Source organism: Sparus aurata, chromosome 4 (genome assembly GCF_900880675.1).
Source record: "Sparus aurata chromosome 4, fSpaAur1.1, whole genome shotgun sequence".
Taxonomy (NCBI): Eukaryota; Metazoa; Chordata; class Actinopteri; order Spariformes; family Sparidae; genus Sparus; species Sparus aurata.
In genome coordinates this window covers 34,234,300-34,261,537 of record NC_044190.1, presented here as the reverse complement: position 1 = coordinate 34,261,537, position 27,238 = coordinate 34,234,300, and the positions used below count along the sequence as shown (strand labels likewise).

The 27,238-nt window shown below is 44.3% G+C and overlaps 1 protein-coding gene and 1 long non-coding RNA gene across 14 annotated transcripts in view; one reads left to right on the top strand and one right to left on the bottom strand.

Moving 5' to 3' along the window:
• Positions 1-27,238, top strand: part of LOC115580860 (uncharacterized) — a 272,388-nt gene that overhangs the window by 175,079 nt on the left and 70,071 nt on the right. Inside the window, exon 5 of one of the 2 annotated variants that reach the window (XR_003983949.1) lies at positions 10,410-10,894. The exons of the other annotated variant lie outside the window; for it this stretch is intronic. This is a non-coding gene — a long non-coding RNA (uncharacterized LOC115580860). Of the gene's footprint in view, positions 1-10,409; positions 10,895-27,238 lie in introns of those variants that run through there. 2 annotated transcript variants of the gene reach the window in all.
• celf6 (CUGBP Elav-like family member 6) overlaps positions 1-27,238 on the bottom strand; it is a 151,000-nt gene that overhangs the window by 118,817 nt on the left and 4,945 nt on the right. For all 12 annotated transcript variants that reach the window (XR_003983946.1, XM_030415555.1, XM_030415558.1 and 9 more), the window contains exon 2: positions 21,207-21,289. Coding sequence is in view for 11 of the 12 variants with exons in the window: in XM_030415555.1 (XP_030271415.1) it covers positions 21,207-21,289 (83 nt within the window). In the remaining variant the exon portion in view is untranslated. The remainder of the gene's footprint in view (positions 1-21,206; positions 21,290-27,238) is intronic.

Here is a 27,238-nt window from a genome sequence, read left to right as displayed (position 1 = left end):
GGAACGTGAATGTGTTCGCCACATTTTATGGCAATTCATTCTATATTTTAAACAGTAAAACACAACAATGTCTGCTTGCTGGTGGTGGTCGAGGAAAAGTCAGGGGGATCATTAGAGTCAATAGGATTCATCCTCTGGGGACAAAGAGTGCATCATTTAGGTACATAATTTAACAGCAATCCTCTAACAATGTGCCTTTCCTGGACAAAGTCGAGGACCGTAGATAAAACACATCTTTATTTTTTCAATGTGAAGTGCCGAAAGAATGTGTCATTGGTACGGAAACCCAGGTATTATGTTGGCACTGTTATCAGATCATTTCAGACTTTACCCAGCCCCTCACACAAGCCTTCCAGACATCTCTCTCTACTTATATCAACACCATTACAACTGCTTGTAAATTATACGTTGTAATCCTCACAAAGCCGCTGTCCTATCCTCTAGGATACCTATCTGCACACTTTGAAACAAAGATGAGACAAAAGCGGCTTTGACACCAACTGCCACCCTCTCTGTCGCCCGCCGACCCCGGAGTATCCACTGGAAGATTCCCCCCCAGCGTCCCCAGCAGCCTACCGAGTCATGTCCTCTCCCATGTTGTCACCTCCCTCCTCCGTCCACCCACAGCACAAGTCACTTGCCGTAAAGAGAGCTGGCAGATCAACAGTGAAGCAAACAAAGATACAAACGGCCTGCTCCAGACAGCTCGCACTCGCATCCGCATTCATTACCTCTCATTTTCTGCGACACACAAAAGCCTCTCATTGAGCCGCCGTTGCGCGCTCGTGACGGGCGTCACGGTGCCGTCACGCCGGCCTTCAGGGCTCGCGGCTTCCGCAGTCGAGACAGTCAGAGGTCAGTAATGAATATACATGTGTGGTCTGCAGCGGGGAAGATACTGGGAGAAATAGAGCGAGGGAGGAAGATGAATATTGAGTTAATGCGCCGAGCAGGGTAGGCTACATTCCCAGTTCCCCAGTCACAATGTCCTCTGCTGTTAGTCTCAGTCTGGCTTGTGAACATAAATATTTACACGGCTGTCACGATCAGGATTTATAGGACATTCTCCGCTCTTCCCGTAAGAGAAATATAAAGTACTCTTTATTCCCCCTCTTCTCTTTTCTTTTGCAGAGGTAAGTTTCCTTTCTGCACAATGGCAATGAAATCCTTGTTTGCTCTGGGATGTCTGCGCAACGCTGTTTTCTCTGTATTGTATACCGAGTGCACGGGGTGTGAATATTGTCTCATTATATTGACAGTTCTCATCCTTGCCAGTTTCAATAACCAACATTCAGCAAAAGAAGTGCTGTAATATAAACAGTTTGGATATTTCCAACTGGCGGGCTGGTGGAGTGAGGGGAGAGGCAACAGAGGCAATAAAAGACAGACAATATACTTATTGTCTTTCTTTGTAATACTGGATGCAATAACAATACTGCAGGCTAACCTGTCTGATGTTTATTTTTCTGGGGCTGTTTTGTGTGCGTCCAGACAATCTCTGAAAATGCTGTGACCGACAACTGGAACGCTCTCAACTGGAATTGACACAGCACCGATGCAAACACCTTTCCTCCTCTCTATTTATCTCTATTTTTCCCCTTCTTCCTCCTCCTCCTGATTCCATCCTAATCTGCCAATGCCAAATCTATTTTGTCATGTAACTCCTCTGATAGGTTGGCATGTAATTAACTCCTTGGCATGCGCCGTGGATTGTCATTTGCATGGTAATAAATCTCTGCTCCTTAATGTAGGTGGAGGGAAGCATACAGGACTGTGTGCTTAGCTTCAGCAAACACCCCCCCCCCCTCCCCCCATCCAACCCTTATCAACTCCCCCCCGACTCTAAAACACGTTTGGTCCGAGAGGAGTAACCGCCATTTCCAGGTGGCAGACGGCATTGATTAAACATCGTGCTTAGTTTTTTTTTTTGTTTTTTTTTTTACAAATGTATTTAAGGGTGAGCTGTGGCAAATGAAGCTTTTGGACGACTGACTGCTATTAATCCGATGGCACATTTGGAGCCTTGTATTTATTTGTTCCCTACAAGCCTCCTGCCATCCATTACAGAGTCATTTCCTTTTGTCCACTTTATCAGTTCTGAGGCTCATCTTTCCTGGAGATCCTTGGCCCTCGCCCAACTATAGCTTACGTGCAGCGCGTAACGGCCGAAGCCACAAAGAGTGTAAGTATGTGCAGATCCGCGTCCTTGCGTGCACACGCGTAGACACAGTCGACAGGGGTGAAGAGATGAGGCGTTCGGGGGGGGGAGAGAGGACGGGGAGGGCCACGCGAGGGGGTGCGAGGTGATTATATGTGTGTGTTTTGAGAGATGGATGAACGGAGTAAAGATTGCACTCATCTGTCGTGGTACAGTGCTCCCATCAGGTCTAATGAGTGTGCCGGGGTGACCTCAGTCTCGTAGGTTCACAGGCCTGATTAAACATCGTCTCTGAGTCGGCTCAGGGGATGCCTGGCAGACCAGCACCGGCTCTCCGCTCTCCCCCCCCCCCCCCCCCCACTCTTTTGCTCCCCTCCATCGTCCTAATGGCTCCTTTTGATCTAACCCCATTTATCTCCATCACCCCCCCCAACACACACACACACACCACCTTCCAATTCTACCAATCATACACCCGTTTTTTTTTTTTTTCTGTCATCTGTCTTTATTAATATTTGTTCTCTTGGCTTGCTTGTGTTTGCAGCGCATGTGTTTGACACTTAAATGCTTCCTTTTGATTGCCTCCCCTAAATGCGCTGCTTATGAGCTTCCAACAGCCGCGACTCTCACTTTTTCTTCGACTACCATCCTTCCATGTTTATTCAGAGCTAGTAAGCCGTAATGAGGCTGAGGTTGAGGGATGATGATTAACTGCAACAGGATCCAGGAACTGGCGTAACTCGTGATAAGACAGCTTTCCGTGGAGACTTTGATTTATTTGGCTGTAAGGTGCAGAATATCGGCCGTTCCTCCGAGCTGGAGGCCATGCGGGGTCACGAGTCGGAGACATGCAGTTAAGACGCAGCCAGTCAGTGCGTTTTAATCTTTCTCTCTTCACTTTGATCTCGGTAACTTCAGTCGAAGCCCGCTCAAATCATCACCGAGACATTTTAAAGGGTTGCAATTAGGGCCAAATAGCCCATCATTTATCAAGCTCCTTTCATGTCCACCATTTTATTTTATGAAAGCAATCGATTGTCTCTGTGGCATGGAGGCGCAGCCCAACCTCTGCTTGTGCTCCTAGGTGAAAGCGATGAGCGCAGTCAGGCCATTGCTCCAGCGGTGAGTGAGAGAGATAGAGGGTGATTTGGCTGGCTGGAACACCATGACCGGCAGTTCTCTCGCACTTACACCAGAGCAATCAGACAGCCCCGCTCTGGTAAAAATATAGCAGCTAGTCAAAATGCCAGGGGCTCCGGGCATCTGTGTTTGCTTTTGGGGTGGGGCTCGGCAGTTTGGAGGGAGACTGAAGAAGGGGGAAAAAAAGCAGATAGAGGTCAAAAGAAGGAGAGAAAAAGATGGTGAAATAGACAGCGGCAAGGGAGCAAACAGAGCCAGCGAGTGCTACCGTTACGTGTTGTTTATTTACAGTTATGTGTTATTTACATCGCTGCTCCAGAGGAGCGCTCAGCTCCGCGGCAGACAGACGGCGAGGGGAAAGACATGTGGCCGACGCAGACTTAGACAAAGAGGCTGCACGCACACTCAACAGGCAAACCAACGCGCAGGCGACCTCTTCAGAAAATGATGTGCAGGACGAGCACCGTTCATCAATATTTAAATCCCCATTCTGTGAAATTAAACATGTTTAATACATGAAATATGCATGCATTCTTTAAGGTCTGCAGGAGGCGTGCTTTTTTTTTTATGGCAAGTAATACAACAGTCCTTACATGCGTATTAATTAGCGGCATATATCAGTGGATTAATGAGAGGAAGATGAACTGTACATTCACACACACACACACACACAAATGAGCACATGATCTTATATCCACATGGTGTGCACTTCCATGCACACACACACACACACACACACACACACACACACACACACACACACAGCCACACTGAGACACACAGAAGCAGAGCAGAGCTCCAGCAGTGCAGGGCAGGAGAGGAGGCTGCAGGGCCCTGACCACATAATCATCTCCTAGAGAGTGATCATCAAGGCCTCCAACATCATTGCACAAATACACCAACCTTGGACCCCCTGGCACGAGGGGAGGGAGGAGGGGTGAAGACAAGAGTGTTTACAGGAAAAAAAGGGAGGAAGAGATGAAATAAAAAAAGAGAGAGAGTGAGGGGAAGGAGGGGGAGAAAAAGGAAATTAAAAAAGTGAAGAGCAGAGGCAAAGCAGAGGGATGACGGGGGGTCTGTGTTTACGGGGGGGGGGGGGGAAGGAAATGCGAGGAGGCCAAAATTAAAGAGACAGGAAGTGAGAATATAAAGCACAAGACGTCTGCAGTGAAAGAGTAAAGACGCAGAGAGGAGAACGGATGGATGTTGTGTTGACAGTGAGGAGGTGAGCAAATTAGCAGGAGAGGGAGATATACGAGTCTGTTTTCATGGGGGTTAGGTGGAAGGGACTGAGGCTTTTTAGAGGAGAGGAGGAAGGGAACAGAAGGAAAGAACTGGAGGTGAAAGAAACGGGGTTGAGAGGACGAAAGCAAAGGAGAACGAGAAAAGAGGTGGGAGAGAGAAACGTAAAGAGGGAGACGGGGAAAAAAAAAAAGCGGGGGGGGGGGGGTAGTGTATTTGTTTGCCACGCATGAACGTACGGCAGCGTTGCCCTGGAAACGGCAGCCGCTTGGATTATGAGCTGATTAGTTGCCCTCCTCCTTGAAGCCCCCCCCGCCCCCCCATCCAACTGAGCTGCCTCCACTCAACAGGGTGTGAGTGCATGCTACCTGGGACACGGTCTGATGAACAACCGACACACACACACACACACACACAGAGGGAGAGCGAGAGAGTCTTCATTCAGACACATACATACAATAAACTCAGTCTTTACTCTTGGTTGCCCATTGTATTCACTGTAGCCAATACCTTTCGGCGTCAACATCTCAATCTTTCACTCTCCGCTGGACTCGGCCTCTCTGCCTCTCTGTGTGTGACGTGGCAGGGCGCTAATCTTGGCCCTTATCTCTGCCTGCAGCTCTGCTCACATTCCCTTCTCCACAAGCACCTTATCTGCCATCACTGTCAATCAGAGCAGATCAGGCTACCTACAGCTGAGTCCGCTCGACCACCCTCCTCCTCCTTGCCCCCGCCGACCGGCCTCCCTATGTGTCTGTTACCAACACTCGCACCGTGCTCCCCCCCCACCCTCCCTCCTCACCCTCCCTCCTCACCCTACAACCCCTACAGCATTTTCCACACATCTCACAAACACACACACACGCACGTACACATAAGGACCATTATTAGGATCATCAACACCAGCATATTTTGTGCGAGTTCGCCCCCCAAATTGGCTTGTTCCTCTGGCATCTGTCGGTGGTACGGTGACCACAAACACCCGAACCCGTTTCCTTTTTGTCGGAGCCTGATTAGCATGTTTGACCACTAAACCCCGCGTCCTTACAAGCCTAATTACCAGATCAGTTCTTGTAACCTGCTCGTAGCAAAAACAAGGGTGAAATTTGATTTTGATTAGAATTTTTCCTCGAGGGAAACGGAGCCAAAGAGCAGCAACGATTCAGCGAGCAGTGCAGCGAACAGACGCTCCTCTCGCAATCACCATTGACCGTACGTATATTGCGAGCTCACCAATGAAAACAAGTTTGTCAGTTGTATTCATAAAACAATACCTGACATAATAGCCATAAAAAGATATTATATATCAGACGGATATATATCTACATATATACTTGTTGCAGCTGATACAACATAACAAACTTATAAACTAACAAACTTTGACCTCGCCATCATCGTGTTTCACAGTAATGATGACCCTTTAATCCTGTCCTTTAATGAGAAACCAGATGAATTAACTATAACTTTTATTGATGTATTAAATATTTTGATGAGGGACACTTGGGTTAATTCAGTCTAAAAAGAGCGTTCAGTGAAGGTTGTTCTATAATTAAGTCGATTCTGAGTTTCTTCCGCTCAGAATTACCATGAACTGGATGACTGAGAACCTTCATCAACATAATTAAGTTGAGTTAGGTCCTATTTATTTTTTATTTTTTTATATATAATGAACGTTTTTTGTTCCGCACCTAACTGCATCATCAGAACATTTCGGTTGTTTCCTGACTGATACTCACAGAAAGGCTCCAACACCTCACCCGAGGAAACAGCTTGTGTCCATAGTGGCTTGATAGGCGTCATTATTGCTTAGCTTTATCAGAAACCCCTGAAAAAAAAAACACTGTAGCAATGTCAATGGCTCACATGCAAATGACCACACGCATGCTCCAGCCCGTCGGCACTCTCCTCCAATCAGGCAGAGGCCAGTGACCTCCCACCTGTGATCACGCTGGGAAACCCACCCATCTAAATACTGTGCACGCAGCCCGCATCCACACACCCACCCAGTAATCAGGAGCACGAACTCAGACTGGCTGCATTTTTTATTTTTCATTTTTTGGTTCAAAGCCTCACCGCAGGTACAACAAAAAAGGAGGAAAAAAAAACACCACAAATCCCTTTTGGGCAGGTTTAATATTTTTAGGCGAGGGCACTTTTATGTGGGGGCAGGTGTGCTCCGGCTCCCTAATGCTGAAGTAATTGTAGATAATGGAGTTTTAAGGACAGCTGCTGATGCGGGTTTAAGTAGGATTTGGGTAGAGATTTATAGTGGAGGGAAAATGGGCGGACGGGTGGAAAAAGTTGGAGAGGTGCGAGCGCGAGGGAGTGAAGGAGGAGGTGGAGAAGGAGATGTAGAGGTTAGGGGGGAGAGGGGAGTCTGCCTGGGCTTATCACAGAAAAAGGTGAGAAGCAGGAGGAGGGGGAGTGAAAAAAAAATAGAAATGGCTCTATCTTCTTGCAGGAAAAAGCGCCGGGATTGAGAGGGCAAAAAAAAAAATTAACTCATCCATAGTTTAGTGTGAAACGAGAGCCCGTCTGGCCCCGTGCTTCTCCAGAAAAGGGGGTTACAGAGGGCACAAGCTGGATGACTAATTGGGGAGGATACGAAATGAGGCTTGACTCAATCCACACCCTTGAATCAACTCTGCCCTACAGTATGCATCAAATGGGCTCCCTAAGTGGTGCTTTTCCATTGATTATACCCTTTCAATGTTACGCTCCAACTCCTTGTTGGAGAAATTTGACATAAAAAAAAAAAAGAGAGAGAGAGAGCGAGAGTGAGGCATCTGAAGGGGGGGCAGTTGAAATGCCGGTCAATACTTAGCAGGGGCAAAACCAGAAAAAGTAGGAGAAAGCAGAGAGTGAGTAATATGATATAAACAGATAGCCACGGAAGCGATTTGAGAGACAGAGGGAGGGAGGGAGAGGACAAGGTGTGTAAAAAAAAAAAAAAAAAAAAAAAAAAGTGCGTTTGGCTCGCCGTAAACGCAGCGGTGCGTGGCACTTCGCCTGGCATGGCACTCACACTTTATGAGGTGTGGAGGGGCCGTCTCCCTCGCCTCTCTGCCCGTTTTAATGATACAGTTTAAATGGAAAAGCTGGGGCTTCAGTCGGCATCAAGGACTCCACTCCCCCAGGTCCTTGCGTGTGCGTGTACAAACCTGGAGGGGCGTGCAAAAAAAAAAACATGCACTCGCGGAAGTTTTCTAACTTATTCGGAACAAATCAGGACGAAACCACCGAAACTTTATACTGATTTGTTCAAATGACTGACCTTAATCCTAATCCAAATGAACCAAACCTTTAATTAAATAAAAAACAGTGAACTAAAAGTGCTGTAGATTTGGTGGTAAATAATAGAAAATACAAAATCCATAGTCATCCAACGTACGAAAGGGCTTTCTGCTGTCTGAGACCGAGCAATATCTAAAGAAATATCAGCCACCAGCACGCACACACACACACACACACACACACACACCTCTCTAAACCTTACAGATGCTGTATAGATGATCATAGGCCCCGGGTAGAGTTCTTGGAGGAGACCGAGGAGCGACAGCATTGAAGCCAGAAGGTGAAACTGGCTGTCAGAGCTGTGAAGTCTCCTCAGATCTGCCCCGTGTGTCTGGCCACTGTACAGACAGAAGAGACAGTTTTTACCCACACCCCTCACCTATCACTGTAACCTCTCTGAAGAGAACATACTGCAGTAATGCAATATTGATCTGACAATGTAGAGTATCTGTGTGTGTGTGTGTGTCCCTGCACAGGTGTGTGTTGTGGGTGAGATGTGTGCTCGCCAGTCTCGCCGGTGTGACTGTGCTATGCGAAAGTTTGTTGATGTATGTTACATTGCTTGTGGCACTGCGCTGTGTTTGCGTCTGTGTGTGTGTGTGTGTGTGTGTGTGATCGGTAGGCAGCTATGAGAGCGATGCATTAATAAGCAAGAGGTGAGGTGTTAGCCTTGGTGCTATTTCTGACACCTCACTGTCAGAGCCTTCCTCTGCAGTGGCGGGTCTGACTGTACGGAAACTAGCGGGGGCCCGTGCACCCTCATTTCACCTTTCACTCCTCTGTACCGCCACCTTGTTCGCTCTCAGATTCCTTCCGTCTTACTATCCGCCTGTCTGTGACGAGGAAATGTTACACGGGTGGCTGGTATTTACCTTCACCTTGTATCCTACATCACCAATGGAGTAAAATACAGAAATGTATACATTTATAAATGTAATTTATAAAATACAGAGGTTTAAATTGAGAGTTTAGCTCTTATAGGTGCAATGTTTTCAAATACTGTATAACTCAAGACATGAATTCATTGTTTTATCTTGTAGTTTTTAAATTACAAATAAGAAGTTCATAAATTACAAAAGGGTATTTTCGTAACAACCAAATAATCTTGAATAAATGTTCAATTTATAGTTAATTAAACTTAAGTTTATAGTTATTTCACTGTTAACAAACGATGAAATGCTCACCAAACCTTTGCAAACATCAGCTACAGCTTTATGATGGGCATCCGAATGATTTATAAGTTTGTAGATGATGTATTATAAACATCAGCTGCAACTTTGGGAATAAACTATTGTTAATGAATTGTTAACAAAGCATTTATATATTTGTTTAAAGTGAAATAACTATTAACTAAAGTTTAATTAACTGCACAATACCCGTTTATTAATGATGGTAATTATAATGTGGGACCTACATTGCTCTTAATCTCTTGTTTAGTTTGATGAGCCTTGTTGGTGTGGGTACATTTTTATTAATGTTTTGCCTTGCATGACCAATGTTCCTGAACATTTTGCAGACTCTAAAATGCAAAAAACTAAAAGAAATATACCCACAAACTGTATTTATTTAAAGGTGCAATATGTAAGAACTCACCAATTTGTTAAATTTATACTCTGAACAAATAGAGGGCAGCGGTTCACCAGAGAAACCTCTAACTGCTGCTAACTGTAGCGCCTGTTAGCCGGTGAGCTCAGTTAGCCGTGCAGTTAGGGGGTCGTGTTAAGTGACTTGGAGCACCAGGTGAGTGTTGGTCTTTTTTTTATCTGACCATCACATCTTCAGGTATCTTGCAGTGGTTCAGAGTTAGCTTCTTAGCATGCAAACTGCATCACAATATATATACATCTTTGAAATAATGTTGGCACTTCACATTCTGTTGATAATGCTTCATTTTTTAATGTTTTAAACACACTTCTCACATATTGCACTCTTAGTTTTATTTGTATAGGGACAGAGATTGTGTCGCATAAACTGATGCCAAACACTGCAGCATTTATAGCCTCAAGTTTTGCAATGCCCGTCCCTAGATAGGCCTTTAAAATGCATAAAACAACAAATACACAAGACAATACAAAGACAAACTTCTACAATAATATGTACAAGTAAACACAATATAAGACACAAACTGTAACACAGTACAGTAAAAACACCATAAAGCAAGAAGCCCCGGATCGTTCTCGACTGCACGACTGATCCCTCTTCAAAGATGTGCGCTTCGCGTCACATTACTGTAACTATTAAAGAGTAAGTCAATGAGCTGCGTCTGATTTTTAGATACATCTCTGTTTGGAATAGAGAGCCCCGGCATGAAATGGTAAAAAAAAAAAAAAAAAAAAAAGCCTGAAGTGAGGCTGATGCAATACTTGTTCCTATCAAGCAAACAGTCTGTCCCCATTGCTGTAATTCAAATAGTCCCCAGTAGATGTCCAATAGGCCCTTTGGAAAAGTAGGACAAACATAATGTGAGGGAAAAAAAGAAGGATAAAAACTAGCAGAGGGATTGATACGCTGTATGTTTACAATACATCATCGTTTTCTCTCTCTTTCTTTCTTTCCCTGCTTGTGTGAGTCACAGTCTGCAGAGGATAAAGGACCAATATTGTAGTGGCACGAGGGAAAGGAGGAGAGATGAGAGCAATGAAGACTATGCAATGAGAGAGACAGAGAGGAAGACGAAGAAAGAAAGGAAGAAAGAAAGACAGACGGGTGAATCCTGAAGTTCGGCTGAAGCTAACACGAGACTTCACAAGTCACAGTTAATCAACCAAAGTGTGGATCTTCAAAACAGTTGTTTTTCGAACAAAGTCCTCCCTTTGTAGTTGTACAAATAGCAACACAAAAGGAGGATTTCATACTTAAAAGCTTCGAAAGATGCCCCGCTTGATTTAGATGTAGGAGAGGAGCTCTCCAAGGCCGGAATAAACATGAGGAATTATTACAGCACTCCATGTTCAAATGTTTAAAGGAGGCCAAGCTTTTTACATTTTTCTCCTTCTCTAAGTGTGTTAAGTATGTGCTTGTGCGTGTAAAAGATATTAAAAGTTAAAAAAAAGTCAAAGTCCAAACCAACAAAGGCTCCTCTCAGAAAACACTGCTCCTGAAACGCCTCGTCAGTAGCCCCGCCTTTAATTCCCCGACTTTGTGACACCACACGTCACAGAGTCACAAACTTGCGTTCACGGTTTAATTCGGCTTGTAGGAATCGATTTAGCGCTGCTGCTCTGTTGTTGTTGTTGGCAGTGCTGTCTCAGGCAAGCATGAGCCGACCAATCAGAGCAAACTGAGTGTTCTTGAGGCTTAAAGAGACAGGAGCTAAAACAGAGCATTTCAAGCAGAGGGGGGAGAGCGAGTGAGTTTAATGAGCACTAAAGCATGTAAAGCTATTCTAGTAGTGACCCAAAATTTAATTATGAACCCAAAAATGAGCATAATAAGTCTCCTTTAGCCACAGACTTGATAAATATAAACATATCCTTTCATTTACCACTGATCACAGCATATTAACCATGACCTCTTTCTACTTCCCTTTGAGACCCTCTGATTCCTGTATATGCTGCATGTCACATCGAGTCTTTTTCCACCGAGATTTTTTGTGGGTACTCTGATTTTATCGCTCGACTGCCCAAAGGGGGTTTTATGGCACAAAGAGGTGCAGCTATTCCAGTGCTAAATGATAAAACAAAGTTATCTCCAGTAGTAAAGAGAAGAGACAACTTTTTAGAGGAGGGGGGGAGGAGGAGAAACAAACAGCAGAGGAAGAAAGGTTGTGTGAGAACCGGGCCTTCATGTTTGGAATATTTACCACAGCGGTACCTCGGGGGGGAACTCTAGATGCGAGTCTCTCCTGGTTCGGCTCTTTACAGTGATTTTTTTACCAACAAATTACACTTACTACAATTACAGGCAGCAATGTTAAAAACACTGAACACGGAGCTCCCTTCATTCCAAACCGTAGGGGAAAAAAACCTCCAAACTGCCCTCTTGAAGAAGCTAAAATGAGTCTGCACAAATGCTCTTACTTCAAAGGTCTTAAATTCACACTGGTTCCTGCACGAAGAAAACTACAAGAGCACTCACATCTCACACGCACACACACACTACACACATGGCACACGCACACACACACATATAGTATAGTATATAGACTGACTCATAGGAGCCCAGAAACAGCAGTTATTCCCAGTGCAATAAAAAAAAAACAGGCAGACTAACTAATGGAACCACCCACACACCAAACACACTTTTCATCACACACCACCTTCACAAACAAACACACGCGCGCACACACACACGCACATGCGCACGCACGCACGCACGCACGCTCTTTTTGTCCCAGCCCACTCATTGCTCGTTAGCTGCTACATCAGGTGGTTGAGGTTTTTTCTCTCTCTCTCTCACTGCGTTGCTCCTGTGACACAGTCTGGCAGCGGCTCGCCGTATCTGCTGAGAAGGCACCGGCGCCGAAAATACTTCCCTTAACAAACTCTTCTGATTACAGTTTGACTTTCTCGCTGTCTCCTCCTCTCCCCCCTGTCTTTAATCAGCATGTAAACAAGCGCAAGGTCATTTTCTTTTCTTAAACGAAATGGGGGAGATAAGAGGCGCGTGGCGTAGTTAATCCTTTGGACACGCTGATGGAGGAGTTTGTCCTGGTGATGCTCGGGTGTTAATTATGCAAGAATGCATCTCCTCCTGTGCTCTCTCGCTCTCTCTCTCTCTCTCTCTCTTTCATGATGACTCATCAGTTTATCTCTTTCCTCTTTTGCTCTCCTCGTTCTATGACTCCATCCCTTCCCAAATATATCAAACATCCTATGACATATTTTTTTTTTTTTTACAAGTCCTGAAAATGTGCCTCCAAGGTCCTCTGCGTGTGTCTCACCAACCGATGTGTGTTTTTCGAATCAGCACAAGTTTTTTTAAACTGCTCCACGTGTGATTAACTGCAGGGTTTGATAAGTCGGGCCGCGAGAGTGATTTGCTGAACTCAGCAACATCATGTTTTTCTTCACCCCTTGTTTTGTCTTCGAAACAAATACGTGCAGATTGCCTCGGTGTCTTCTGCGATTGCGGAGAATGAGCTGTGAATCGCGATGAAAGGCCGCCAACTTACCTGACAGGAAGGAGAATGAGGGAAAGGAAAGGAGAGGAGAGTAAAGGAAAGGAAAGGAAAGGACAAATTTATCATGGGGATAAGGAAAATGACTCCAACAATTGTTCAGTTTTCGACGCAGCTGTCACCTTTTCTGTTGCCAGCTCATTGTGGGGTGTCAACACCTGTTTCCATTGAGACATCAGATTGTCTGAAACTAGACAGAGGCATCCTTTGAACGTCACACAACTAAAAAGCTAGATTTACACCTTGATCCTCTCAAATTGATCTTTCCAAATTGAACAGGATGGGAAGTTAATTAGCCAAAAAAAAGGATTTTGACTTGATGATTTTGAGGCAAAAAAAAAAATAAATCAAAAAATCCCATCCTCAAATAGTCATTTCTGGTTTGTTTTTGATTTTCCCTTCCAGTTGTTTTTGCCAAACAGCCTGATCTTGATGCAACGGAAACTTTGATGTTTAATTGGTTGAGGAAATGACATATTCCAGCGTGCCGCCAAACTACGAGACAGCAATCCAGCCTCTGGAAGAGACTAAAAGCATCAGTCTTGGAGGTATGACAGCACCCAGGCCTCATTTCCATCCCTCCCCACTATTTGTCAGCCTTCTCCTCTTCCCCAGTGAAGCAGCAATGTTAACAATGCTGTCCCCACATTTACCAGTTCTGCCTCATTACAGCTAAAGAAGTGGATAAATTAGCACAGGAGAGCATGCACGGCGGAGTCTGACTCCACCTGTCAGCGAGGGAAAGATAGTGAATGTGTCGACGAGGTGGAAGGGTGTGAAGGAGCTGCTCGGCTTACCGGCTTTCAGGGCGTATTAAAACAAAACGCATCCACTGAGGCTGACACTCATCTTTTCCACGATCATTACCTGCGGTACATCTCTCAATATTTTATAACACGGGCAATCATACTCTGTAAAGGTTTCTCATTCTGTCAATAAAAACCTGTGACCTACGGGAGGGTCTTTCTAATCTGTTCCGCGTATCATCGGTGGAAAAAAAAGACGGCGTTTTTTTTCTGTTTTCGGGTGAATCAATAATCATCAAATAAACAAGGAAACAAATACACACGTCGTATTCACAGTCTTCAGCGCTGAAAGTGGCGCAAAATACGGAATATTGCTGGACGTTTTAATGATTTTCCATCCACGATTAATGATTGATGTTACCAGACAACCTGCATAGTGATAATACAGGCATTTTTATATCAGCAATATATAGTTACAGGCTACACGAGGTTAACCATTGTCATGGTGAAGAATCAGCAACAGCAGCTTCGCACATTATCATTTCTTCCCCCTTGTATGTTGCCTGTATATACAGTAATTAACATTTAGTGAGGTATTAACCGCGACACAAATACGACCCGGCGTGTTCCCGTGCACGCTGCAGTTTCAGACTGTGTGTGCATGTGTTCGACGGGGGAACAGGGCACAAAACGGAATAACATAAAAACCCATATAAGATTTGTTTTTTTTAGGTTTGAGATTTCTTGTTTGGTCTGATTAAAAAACAGGAAAACACACGGTGGTTTTCCTGTTTTTGACAGACAGACGCTCATCTCACGGATACACTTTACTTCCAGGAGTAAAATGCACTTGGGAAAAGTCAACAAGACTTGCTTTTCCCTTATTTTTGTGACCACAACATTGTTCATGAACCCGTCTTTCAATAAATGTAGAAGCTGAGATTCTTCACCTGAACAACCCGGGCTCCAGCCTGTTATACTGTATTGCAGTATATGTTCAAGATCAAGAGGACAAATGGACCTGGTTGCTGCCATCCACCACAACTCTCCTGCCCTGCGGCCTTTAAAAAGCACTATCTCTCCTGCTCATTTGTCCAGCGCCTCTGGCCTGCCATCTTTATGGGCTGGTTAAGGGCTCTCGCACAATCAACTATGTTTGTGCCCTGTCCACATTCGCCAGTAAAACAGCCAGGCATTCCACGATGGCCACCCGCCTGCCTGCCAGGATTAACATTTCGTACTCTCCAAGGTTGAAAATCCCATCAGATGGAACGAAATTAATTTTTGCACAATATTCAGGGCCACCAGCCACATAATAGGAGACAATGCCGAGTGCATCCCTCGATTGTGATTCCATTCACTCCCTAATCGGCAGGATGGCCGTGCACGGTGCAGCAGCGTAGTAAATGCTTTCATCCCAGGGGGATTAGAAAAACAATGGCCCTTTTTAATTTCTTTTCTAAAGCGGGCAGCAGAAAGAAAATGATATAGACGTAATTGATGATGAGGAGAGCAGGGGGAGCCTTTGCAGAGGTCTCACGTCCAGTGCCCAGGCCTCTTTTTTTTTTTTTGCTTCATAATGGCAACCGCTCAGGGGCACTGGAGGTTGACAAATCTGGCACAGAGGACAAATTGATCGGCAACAGAACACAATTTGTCCCTTAAAAGAATGGGTAAAGGCCCTGTGTGGCCTGAGTAATTAGTTTAAACTGCAGCATGTCTTCCAGGAGTGGACCCGCTGGAGAGGGGCTCAGTATGTCCTCTGATAAGACGCCCTAATGCGGCATCGTACGAAACTCTCACCTGGAATACTCCTCGCCGCTCATTTTCTCCAGAATATTTCAATTAACATAGTTTCGAGATAAATGGGTATTATGGAAGGATATGGCATGTCAGTGCAGATGTCACGTCCAATGTGCGAGTGTGTTTGTTCGCGTGCATGTGCGAGCCTGCATCTTTTAACACCTCGTAAGCTCCCCGGAGAATCTCTTTCCTGCAAACAAAAGTCTGCTTTTAATAAAGACTAGAATAACTGCTGGAGAAACACTTAAACAAATTCAACATTTTTTTTTTTTTTTTTTTTTTTGGTTATGCATTCATGCGCACTGCCTGATCTGAGGCATGTGTAAATATGACAGAGGGGGGCGGGGTGGGGGAGAAAAAAAATGCTGGTTGCTTCTTCTCAGCGTGCAGCGAGACACAGACACAGACATATGGCAGGTCTACGGTGGCCGCATCTGTGGTGTGATGCGAGGAGAGAGTGTCAAGAACACGGATGCATTGGTCCATGGCAGTGTGCTTAGTGACACATAATACTGGTATTGCACAATCTTCCCCCTGACCCATTTTTGTGTGACACGCGCTGAAGTCAATTTTCTGCACTTTTCATGCACGGAAGAAGAAGAAGAAGAAAGAAAGAAAAAAAACTGCGAACAGCCCAAACATTTTCCTCCTCACTTTGGTGGAAGCCGATACCCTCGAGCTTACCCTTTCAAATTTGAAGAGAAACACTTCAGAAAGAACGACTTGGTGCGGTTTTTTTTTTGGTTTTTTTTTTCTTTCTCGCTCCTATCTCTCCGCTGCCTCGTCGTCATCAATACAGGGGTCAGGTGCCGCCGGTTCCCCCTCGCTCCGAAACCCAAGAAATGTCGATCTCGCCGCAGAAAAAGCCTCTGCTTAAAACGACGAGTATATGGTCGGGCTGCCAACCCCACACTCGGCGCATTCCGCAGAGAACGAGTGGAAAAAGACAGTGGGGGGGAGTGAAAGTGGCAGAGGTATGATTAGGCGGGAGAAGGCGTCGGTGGGGGGGAGGGGAGGCAAAAAAGAGAAGAAGAGAGCACAAGTGAATGAGAGACAAAGAGAAGCTGGATCTTTTTTTTTTTTTTTTTTTTCCTAGACATTTTTAATTGGCTTTCGAGCTTCAGTAGCACCCAATTAGCATGCCTGTTACATGTGAGCACCAGGAGCTAATTGGCCTGAGAGGAGAAAGTGGCGTGGCCCTGAACGGAGAGAGAGAGAGAGAGAGAGAGAAAGCAGGACTCATTTGAAGGTTTTGCAGCTCTGATAGCAGCGAGTTGAGAGGCTATTTGGCAAACACACACACACACACACACACACACAAAAAACATTTTGGTGCTGCAATTGCAAATATTATTCATACTGTCTCGCTTGTCTTTATTGCCAGGCGGTGTTCCAAAAAAAAAAAAAAAAGATAATATTTATTCAGAGAAAAGTATTTGGTCATTAAGAATTGATCAACACCTTACCTGCAAGCTAGACAGACTGTCTCGAGGTAGAGCGGAAATGTAATGTATTGTTCATAAAGTGCTATTTGCCCCCAAGTCCTTGCATGTAAATGTCCCGGGAATTAATCAGATCCGGGGAGAAAATCATTCACTGGCATGACCTAACCTGTCCACACGTGGTACCACGCTGCCCTACATCGGGGGGAAATATGCTGAATGCACACGTAAACACACAACGGCACCATGAGCTCACCAAGGGCGAGAGGCTGAATCTCTGATTACATTTACTGTACAAACTGTAGCAGCAGGATCCGATGCACAGGACATCAAGAGCTCATTACGCTCTTTATATGCAATTAATCAAACAATGTAAACAAAGCTCGCTTCTTCAGCCACGCAACGGAACAGAGCCAGATTCCCTGGTGGCAATTCAGATGCGCTTTGCACAGTACAAGACTTAGTAAATAAAGGGATGTGAATTATGGAAAATGTAAGATTCACAGCCAATCTGGAGATGATGTAAGAGTCGGAGCTTCCTGCGGAGACCACACGCGCAAATATCTGTGCCTCCTCGCTGTCTCGCTGCTAAGCCTATAGTCTCCCCCTTCTGTGAAATGCACACAGTGTGCGAATGTGAAAATGCCGGCACTGTGCGGGAGAAGTGAGACAAAGACGCTTTGTAACAATGAATGTATTACATGAAGGGTATAAGTGGAGATACAGAGCTGTGGCTGAGATACTGGCGTGGCTGGGCATGTACATGTTCGCTCAAACTGTGATGATCTGGGCTGGTGAGGAGAAAACGTGTGCTGAAAAACTAAACTACGGGATCTAATCATGATCAGTGATGGCGACGTTAACCCAATTTTATTATAATTTCAAAGCTGAATGTAATTCACAACTTTACGCAGGTAGCCAGACTAGAGGAGGAGGTAATTAGACATTTTTTTTTACCTTCGCATTAATACTCTGAGCTCACAAATTAGTTGTTCTTCTCTCTGAATCTGCGCTGTTATAACATACAACAACAACAACACATGCTCACTCCCATCTCATCAAATACGCCTGCTCTGATTGCCCCAAGCTTCAAACTATGACTTTTTACCTGCCGCTCTGTCAGTTTAGCATGTGCAAGGCAATTCTGAATAATGCCGCATCTGGTTCCACTTTCAAAATAAAAGTTTCGCTTATTATGACTTTTTGGACTTTTAAGTTTGGTCAGGATCCAAGAAACAACATCAACTCAGGTTAAAATGACTACCTAAGTCCAGTACCTGACAATTATGAGTCAACTTTGACTTTTGGTTGCACACAGTATTCGGACTGGGTTCTCCTGGATGTTATTCCTGTGTTTGACCCATCCAGCTGCTTCGACCAGTCCAGCCAACTCCTAATGTGGACTCGTCTCCCTTTCCATACTGCATCGCTCGAGGGGCGCCTCCAGAAACGATGCTAGAGGGTTACCCCTTGGGCCACTGACCGAGCTGCTGTATTTGCTGCATCGGGAGTGAGAATGGACCGGCAACAACTGCTTATCGTTTCCTATCGGGCTGTTGTAAAAAAGTAATTTATATTTGTTGCGCTAGCTAGCTACCTAGAACCTCTATGTCACCTACTTTTTTTTTTTTTAGCAATCACAACAATTAGCATAACGTGTTGTTATTTTAATGTTCATGGTCAAATTATGCAGCATCATGTCGAATGAAAATCAGGGCTCACTGTCTCTGCTTCACCTGCTCCGTCGCCCTTGAACTCTCCATTCAATCCCATTCATCTCTAGTGCTAATGACACTTACTACAGCGCTTTCCGTCGGTCTGTTGTCTCTTTCACTCAACCGGCCGGGCTGCAGGAGGCTCTAATGTGGCAGACAAGCGTCAAAAACGGGGAGCATGGGACGAGAATAAAGCTCTTGTAACCTCTGCGAGACAAAAGTTCATCACACTCACGTGCACACAGCTCCCCCCCCCCCCCCACACAGCCTCTTCATTTTAGAGTTGCTTTGTTTTTCAAGTGCCGCCCGCATCTACAGGCTCCATTTGAAGAAACCTTTGTAAATTGCTAGATCAAAGCCGGGAGCGAAATAAGTAAAAATCCAGCGTTCTTTGTGCTCCTGAGCTTTAAAGAAAGGTACGCAGACGTCACGTGGGAGCCATACACGGACTTCGTCCCGGTAATGTGGATTGACAGAATAGTTTGATGTAACGTCATGTATATAGGGAAAAGGATAAACGGATAGCTCGGATGATGATCAGAGCTCCTTCAAAGCGCAGACATGCTCTAATTTGCATTTAACCTTGTATGACATAACCGTGAAGCAGCCAGAGCAAATGATATTTACCTCCGTCGGATTCATTTTTACGTATTGTTTTGCTCACCGCAGATGTTCATCTTGTTTTTGTTTCATGTATCAGAAGGAATTTCTTTGTTAAAAGCCAGACTTCTTACTGGAACAAAAAAAAAATGTGCATTTAAGGTCGCCTGACAGTCACACGGCCCACAGCCGGACTGCACAATCATGTCTGTAACGCCGCGTGGACGAGCCACCGAGAGGGCGACATTATACGACAGAGCATCTCGAACCATCAGGCCTTGACAATGACAATGAGGCTTGTCCAGAAAGTGTCACCTCTCTCGGCCTGTGTCCGTGTCTGTCACCCTCCAACTCTCTCTCTCTCTCTCTCTCTCTGTCTCATACACACATCAACACACACACACACACACACACACACACACACACACACGCACGAGCACAGAAAGCAGAACGTCTTTATTAGCCCTCTGTATGCAGGCCGCGCTCAGCCTGAGATTGCGGCACTGACCCCTCGCTGTGAGCTGTACAGGGGAAATGTTTACCCAAACCCCACAGAACATGCCATTAACCTCTTTCTAGATGGAAGACAAACAGGAATGTCCCTCCATGAGGGCAATAAAGACAGGAACACCTATCCAGGACCATCGCGACAATCATCTCATTATGAAGCCGCGGGAGGCGGTAACGAGCCGGGGAGCCCCCTCTCTCAGGGGCTCTTTCTCTGCAGTGTGCCGATGTGCCTAACGTTCAGTGAAGTACCAACGGAATGCAGTGAAGTGCAAACAACTGATTAACCCAAGAGTGAGGAACAATATAAACCCCCCCCCCCCTCTCTCCAGACAATCAACCACCTCTGCCCCCCTTTGTCAAACCAATCCCTATCCCCATTTCCTCCCTCTCCTACTTCCTGTCTCTACCCTCCCGGGCTCTCTGCCCCTCTCTCCCTCCCCGGAGATTCAGATGGATCTCCTAAGGCTCTGATTAAAGCCCCTACCTGAGAGGGTGTCTTGGTATGTGGTGAAAAGGAAAAAAGGAGGGGGGCGGGAAGGAGCCCGGGCACTAGAACAGCTTCTCCTTCTTAGGGACCCGCAGGCATAATTCAATCACACCTCGATAATTCCCCTGATGTGAGAGTCGAATCGCCTCCCCCCCTCCCTCACACACATCAAGTACAGATAGACACCACGAGCTCAAGCTCATCCCTGACTGAGGGTCTCCTCCTGGGTGGGCTTAAGAGCCCACTACCGCGTACGTTTTACCTGTGTCGTTTGAAGAGGCCATTATTTTAATTGAAAAAAGTTACCCGGCCGCCGGAGGCAAAAAAAAAAAAAACGATAGAAGACGGCGAGGAAAGTAAAGAAAGAAAAACGGGAGAGGATTAAAACAAAAACACCAGATGTTGATATACATGGTAAAAATGATTGTTTATACTTACTGTTTGATTATATGTGATAATGAGAGCGGGATTCCTCAAGGCAATTAGTGTCTGCGGCAGCCATATTGTGAGAGGACAGGGGAAGGACGGCACGGGCTGTTATGAGGGAGCGCTTATCAAATATCTCCGCCGGGGTGATTAGTGTAATAAGACACTGCAAGGTGAGATAGGCCACTCGCGCTCTTTTAGTATGTCTGCTCGTGTGTGTGTGTGCGTGTGTGTGTGTGTAGGCGAGTGAGCAGGATAAGAGTGTGTGAGCGCGAGCAGGAGAAAGAGGCAGAGTCTGAGAAAGTCTCAGCGACTCGTTCCATCTGTTTCCATCTCCATGTTTCTGTATGTGCGACTTAGTGTATACCGTGTCCCCATGTGCCTCGGCGCGTTCCCGCATGTGTGTATGTGTGTGTGTGTGTGCACATGTGTGAGATAATGCCTATGTTAATGTAGGTTCCCATGGCGGTCTGGCTGCCCCGGGGGCTTTAGCCTATGACAGAGGGCAGATCGGGGGCACTTACCCCTGGCAGAGTCTTCTGTTCATGGAGGGCGCTCTGGGCCTTCAGTGCTGACTCTCTGGCACAGTATGTTAGAAAGGCACATCCTGCAGTGTGAGGGAGACAGAAAGAGAGATAGAGTTGATTCCACCAGACAATGGCTTCGCAGCGACACACCACCATTTATAACAGCGAGAAAAGAGAAAGAGTTGCAGCGACAGAGAATTAATGGCTTTATGTTGTGCTTTTTATGATGCTAAGTAGTCTTAAGGAGTTTATAGTAGGCCACAAAACATAAAAACTGAAGAATATAAAATCATAAATGTGTCATCCTGATGATCTAGGGGATTTCGGCATTTAGTATCCATCAAATACAATGTTCAAAATGTAAAAGCGCCGACTGTAAAAAGCACAATCCATATAGCAGATTAAAGGAACTTTAACTTTCTCCATCATCTTTATGTAAGCCCGTTTGGACCGCACAAAGTGAACTCTCATCGGATAACTCCGCCATTAAAGTCTATTCTAAATGCGCCATGTGAGGCCAGCCTAACACCTATCCATCAATGTTTGTTCGGGGATTAAGAATTCCTGCGGCCGACTTCCAAAAAACCACATTGTGCCCTCCTTGAATGGACCCGGAGATTTTGTGATTTCGCCGAGGTAATTCCAGTCTATGCCGGCCATAATGCAGAAGACTTACTGGAGGTTTTACAAGCCATTGCCAAAAAAACATGTATTATATTAAAAAAAAAATTGGAATTCATATACTCCGCTGACAATCGGAATGTGGCTCTCTGAAGTTAATAGCTTTGTACCCTCAGAGAAAATAACATGCTGGTCGAGAAATAAGATTCAAATTTGTACACATTTATTATTTTTTTTCAATATATGACAACCCCTTCAGATTAGAATTACTGAGCTCATGCATATGTTCACTGTTTATGAGAATAAAAAGGGGGTAGCCACATTGTTGTCTGTGATTTTCCACCCATTCAGTTTCATATAGTAAAATGTAGCGAGCGTGATGAGACAGCAAAAGTGTGTTCGACACACTGGAGTGTTTCTGAACTTTAAATGGAGTGTTGAAGGAAAATGCTTAGTCATCCCAGATAGTGTATTTTCTTTTTTTTTTTTTTCAATTACTGGAAAAAAAAAAAAAAAAACGGCATACTGCTTTCTGATGAATGATCACTTTCATAGTTATTGAACCAAGGAGGAGGAAAAAGTCTTTCATTCATTTATTCAACCTTTTATTTAAACTCAGGGGGAAAAAAACATTTTGCTGGAGAGACTTCATAAAAAAAAAGTAAAAAGAAAAAAAAAAACAGACTGCAGATCCTCGACATTGAGACACTTGAATAAGAAACTGAAGTATAAAAAAGTATAAATAATAAAAAGGGAGTTTAGTTGAATAATGAAACTGTAAGAATAGATAAAGCAGTTAAAATGGAAGGAAATGGAACTTAAAGGGGCACTATGTAGTTTTTGGAGAAGAAATTCAAACTCGTGATTTTGATATTCACAATATTAATGAGGTAAAAATGCAAAAATCAGGAATGTTTTACTGAATAAACAAGCTATTTTCAGAGCAAATAAGGTCCCCAGAACACTGTTTGAAGCTAGAAAGGTGGCAGGGTCCGCCAATTATTTAAAAAAAAGCAAAACAGTATGAGACTGTGTTCTGTAAGATCAGTTTTTTAATTCAGCTTATAAAGTCATGAAAACAAAATAAATCCATCGATGAAGATCTATCTCTTTCTTCCCCAAAACGACGTAGTGCTCCTTTAAACAAGAACACGTCAGGTAACCTTTTAATGAGGAGCTGAAACCCCTCACACACACACACACACACACACATCTGGAGACTTTTCTCCAAGTTGAAAAACATTTCCCAGAAAAACAGAATGAATATGCATCAACAAACAAGCCCCTAACTTTTAATGTGACAGCTTTCATTAAAGGGCGTGTGCTTGCTCTGTTACGCACTTGGCAGAGCTGACAGTGGGTGACCCCGTTCAGAAGAGGTTTTGCACTGTGCAGCATAATTTCCCATTACTACATGTCACACCTGCTGCCAAGGATTCCCATGGGAGAGGAAGAGACTCACACACTCACACACACACACACACACACACACACACACACACACTTACAGATGATACCCGGCATGCAGCACATAGCACCCATCGCCCCCGAAAAACCCAGCAACACACTCTGGCGCCCGTCCAAGAGAGAGCTCCCTTTTCACGACAACCTTCACCCACCTCCACAACTAGACAGTTAGTCAAGAGGAAAAATCACCTAAACGACACTGATGAAACAGCATGCCACACAGCAAAGCAGAAAAGTTTGGGAGCCCAGGGGGAAACACTCTTCATCCTTTGTGACATTACAAAACTGTGGGACATGAGCCGAGGCCTCCCGGTGGGGAGCGGAGGGGAGAGCACACGGTCTGGGAGGCTTATGGGAATCGTAGGCTGCCGCTGACATTCTTCTGTCACTGCCCTAACCTTTTTTTTTTTTTTTCTGTTGTTGCTTGTGCCATTTTTCATTGTGCTGCTTTGCTGCATTCTGCCAAGAAGTTCGGCGTACAGCGTGACAAGACTTCACCACATGATTTACTGTAGTTTGAGTTTTAAAACGTCTCATGAAACTCATGCGGCGAAGTTTACCAGTAAAGTTTTATTTGACCATTGTCCTCCCCCCGAAGTAGCTCTAGACTCACAGCTCCTTCCATGAAACATACACTGCAAAAAGTGTCCGACTGAAATAGTGACATTTTTTATTAATAATGTTATATTTTCAGGAAATACGTTGTTTTGTTTTATCTGTTCAACTTTTCTCCTCACTTCAAAATGTGTTTTGTGTCAGTCATCGGAAGTAACAAAGTATATTTACACTAGATTTAAAGTACGTCATGTTTGTAACTCTGCATGTTGACCACTATTACTTTAAGAGTATTTTTGTAAATACTCCAGTACTTTACAGGTGCATAAGTAAGAACTGGCCACCTGTCGAAGTAATACTTAAAACATGTAGGAAGCAGCATATCACCAGAGGAGCTGCTAACTCCTGCTAACTGTACCTTAGCTGCCATTAGCATTGGTAGTTATCTCTGTAGTAAAATACATAGACAACATGTTGAAATTATAATTTCTTCTTATTCTGTTGACAATAACAAAGAATTCCCACCTATTTCTCACACATTGCACCTTTAAGAATATCCCAGTGCAGAACCTTCAGTTGTTCTGCAGTAACTGTCTTTTTTATACTTCATTAAATGGTATCCAGCTTGTCCAGGAGCATCCTCAAAGGAAGTGAAACGGCGTCAAAACCAAGTGAAGCGATTTCCCCTCACGGCACATTTGTCTCGTCGCTTCAAGAAAAAAAATGGCGTTTGATACCATTAGTTCAAATTACTTGTTAAACTGGGCTTTGATGCCTCGTAGCCTTTAATGTTTCCAGCCAGCTGCGTGGCTGCTTTTCGCCTTTTTTTGCGGTGGTGGAAGATCTGCAGGACTTTGGCCCGGCTCGGGGGACATCTTAAGCTCAAAGCAAGTCAGTGATTGAGAGAGCCAGTTGTGGAACAGATGAGCGTTCAGCTCGGAGAACACGGGGAGAGGTACGGTGATACCGTTTAAGAGGAGGTAACAAGGAGGTAGCAGCTTGTAGCAGGTTGGGGCTGTCAGCTTAAAGTTTTAAGTTGACTAATTGGCATGGGATTACATTCATACTTGTAAGTTATCCCATATTGTTGTCCCTGTGGTTGTATATGAAATCATGTAAATGGACCTTTAAAAAACAAAAACATACTGCCTTCACAGGTTTGTGGTCCTGTAGCAGGATGTAAAAAAACTGGTTGATTCCCACAAAAAAAAGGTGTTCAATATGATGAGTTACAAACTGTAATGTAAGAAACTGCAGTAGGTTGTTTAAAAGTACAGATTATTTGTAGTTAAAAGGATAAAAACATGAGAAAACTTTGGTCTGGCCCTTTAGTGCTTCTGTGCTTAAAAATTTAGCCTACAGCTGCTTTTTTAAGTAAATAAGTCAGAAAACGTTTCAACCTCCCCTTTTCTAAATCAAAGGTTAGAATAAAAGAAAATATGAACCAAAGACGGGAGAAGAGAAGATGCTTTTTAAAAGTGAAGAAGAAGAAGAAGAAGAAGAAGAGCAGGAGAACATGGACAAAATAAAGGCTAAGCTCTGGTGCTGGTTCAACAGAAGGGACTGGTGGCTTCCCTGTGATGAGCAGGTTAAGTGGGGTGAAAATAATACTTTGGTAATCAAAGACAATTTACCACACTATAATTTCAGCGAGGGGACAAAAGTTCAACAAATTATATTTAAAGCAAATGAAAAAGTAAACCCTGCAAACTAGTTCAAAGAGAAAGCAGGAAATTTGAAATGCGCCTTTGCGTTTGCGTTTGCCAGACACGTTTCGGGTAATTACTTAAAGAACGTTCCCCCCCTGTAACGCTTCTTCAAACAGTTTGTTTTTTAAATGGAAATTAGCGCGCGCTCACAATTGCATGCATCCAGGCATTAAGACTAAATTGTGCTTTTTTTAAGGCATCAGATACCTGTAATTGAAATAACTCCAGAACAAATTTGTATAAAATTTCAATTCATTAGCACCGAATTCATGAATCATGAGCAATTTGCTCTCCTTCAGTCCCCCTCGCACGTCTGATCCAAGAATGTTCATTAAAGTGGGGAAAAGAATGCAAATTAATTTCCTGAAAAAGCAACAACAACAAAAAAAAAAGAAGAAATAATAATAAATTATGTAAAACAACTGGATGCTGCTGAATGCGACAGCCTGACCCTCTCATGGGTACTGAGCCAAATATGATGTGAGCACTCAAAACGCCCGCTTCATGTTTTTCTTTGTTAACCACACTATTACCTGCCGAGCGTCGTTCTACCCTCCGCACGATCCAATCCATCTACATTCGGAGCGGATCTGCTCAGAGTGGGTTTAGCTGTCTGCTTCACACGCGGCCCTCTTTCTAATGATCAAAGAGGTCACCTGTAGACTTAAGCTACACCTGTCACTCAACGTACTCTAACTGTCAATCACTGTCCCAACACTTCCTCTGCAGCACTCGTAGATAAAAAACCCCAGCGCTAGCGTGGATCTGTAACTCCTCATGCCCAGTTTAGAAAAAAGTCTCAAACTATTTAATATAAAAAGCAACAGAATTAAATTTCACACGGAACCACAAAACTGTCCACGAGTTGAAAAGACACTTCCAAAGATTTGTTGTAACATTCTATGAGTCATTTGCAATTAGATATTAGTGCCCTACTGTGGTTTACTTTTGACATTTTAATGCCTGAGAGGGGTTTTTATGTCAATTTGGCAGGCTATTTATAGCCAATTACACTGCATGGACCTACCGAGGAGAGGAGAATGGATGAGGATATTTAACAACTCTTTGTATCCCTTCTTCCTGGCTGTGTGGTGCAGCTCAGAGTCCCTCCTCTCAGCATCAGAGACGGATTGATAGATAACGCTACTCAAGCAAAAGATTTGCCCCCCGCCAACATTCAGCATGTCTGAACAATGCATGCGTTCTGGCACTGACACTAAGTATTATGATAATGTAGTGCTCAGCGAAATGATGGATGTTAAACAGCACGACCTGGCTGCACCGCGCACCGACGAGCACCGTGCCCGCCAATAGTGTCAAGTCATCCCACGCGCTGTATAAGGCTCCCTGACGACACACAAAACTATCACGCCGACACTAAAGGCAACAGTGTCTAACAACTACGGAGGCAGGATATAATCATCTGCTAGAGGATACAGATGAAAAAGCACCTTCTGAATAGATATCAGAGTAAACCTACGCTAATCCACTGAAGTGTACATGAAAATACAAAATACAAAATTCCCCAGATATTCAGAGTCAGTCCCTGGAGGTATCCGAAATGCCTAAAGAAATAATTCTCAAAGCACAAAACATCTGTTCCAACCGATGCAGTACAATCCACATGAATTAGTCATGAGCTAACGTGACATATTTTGATCTGCCCTTAAATCCATA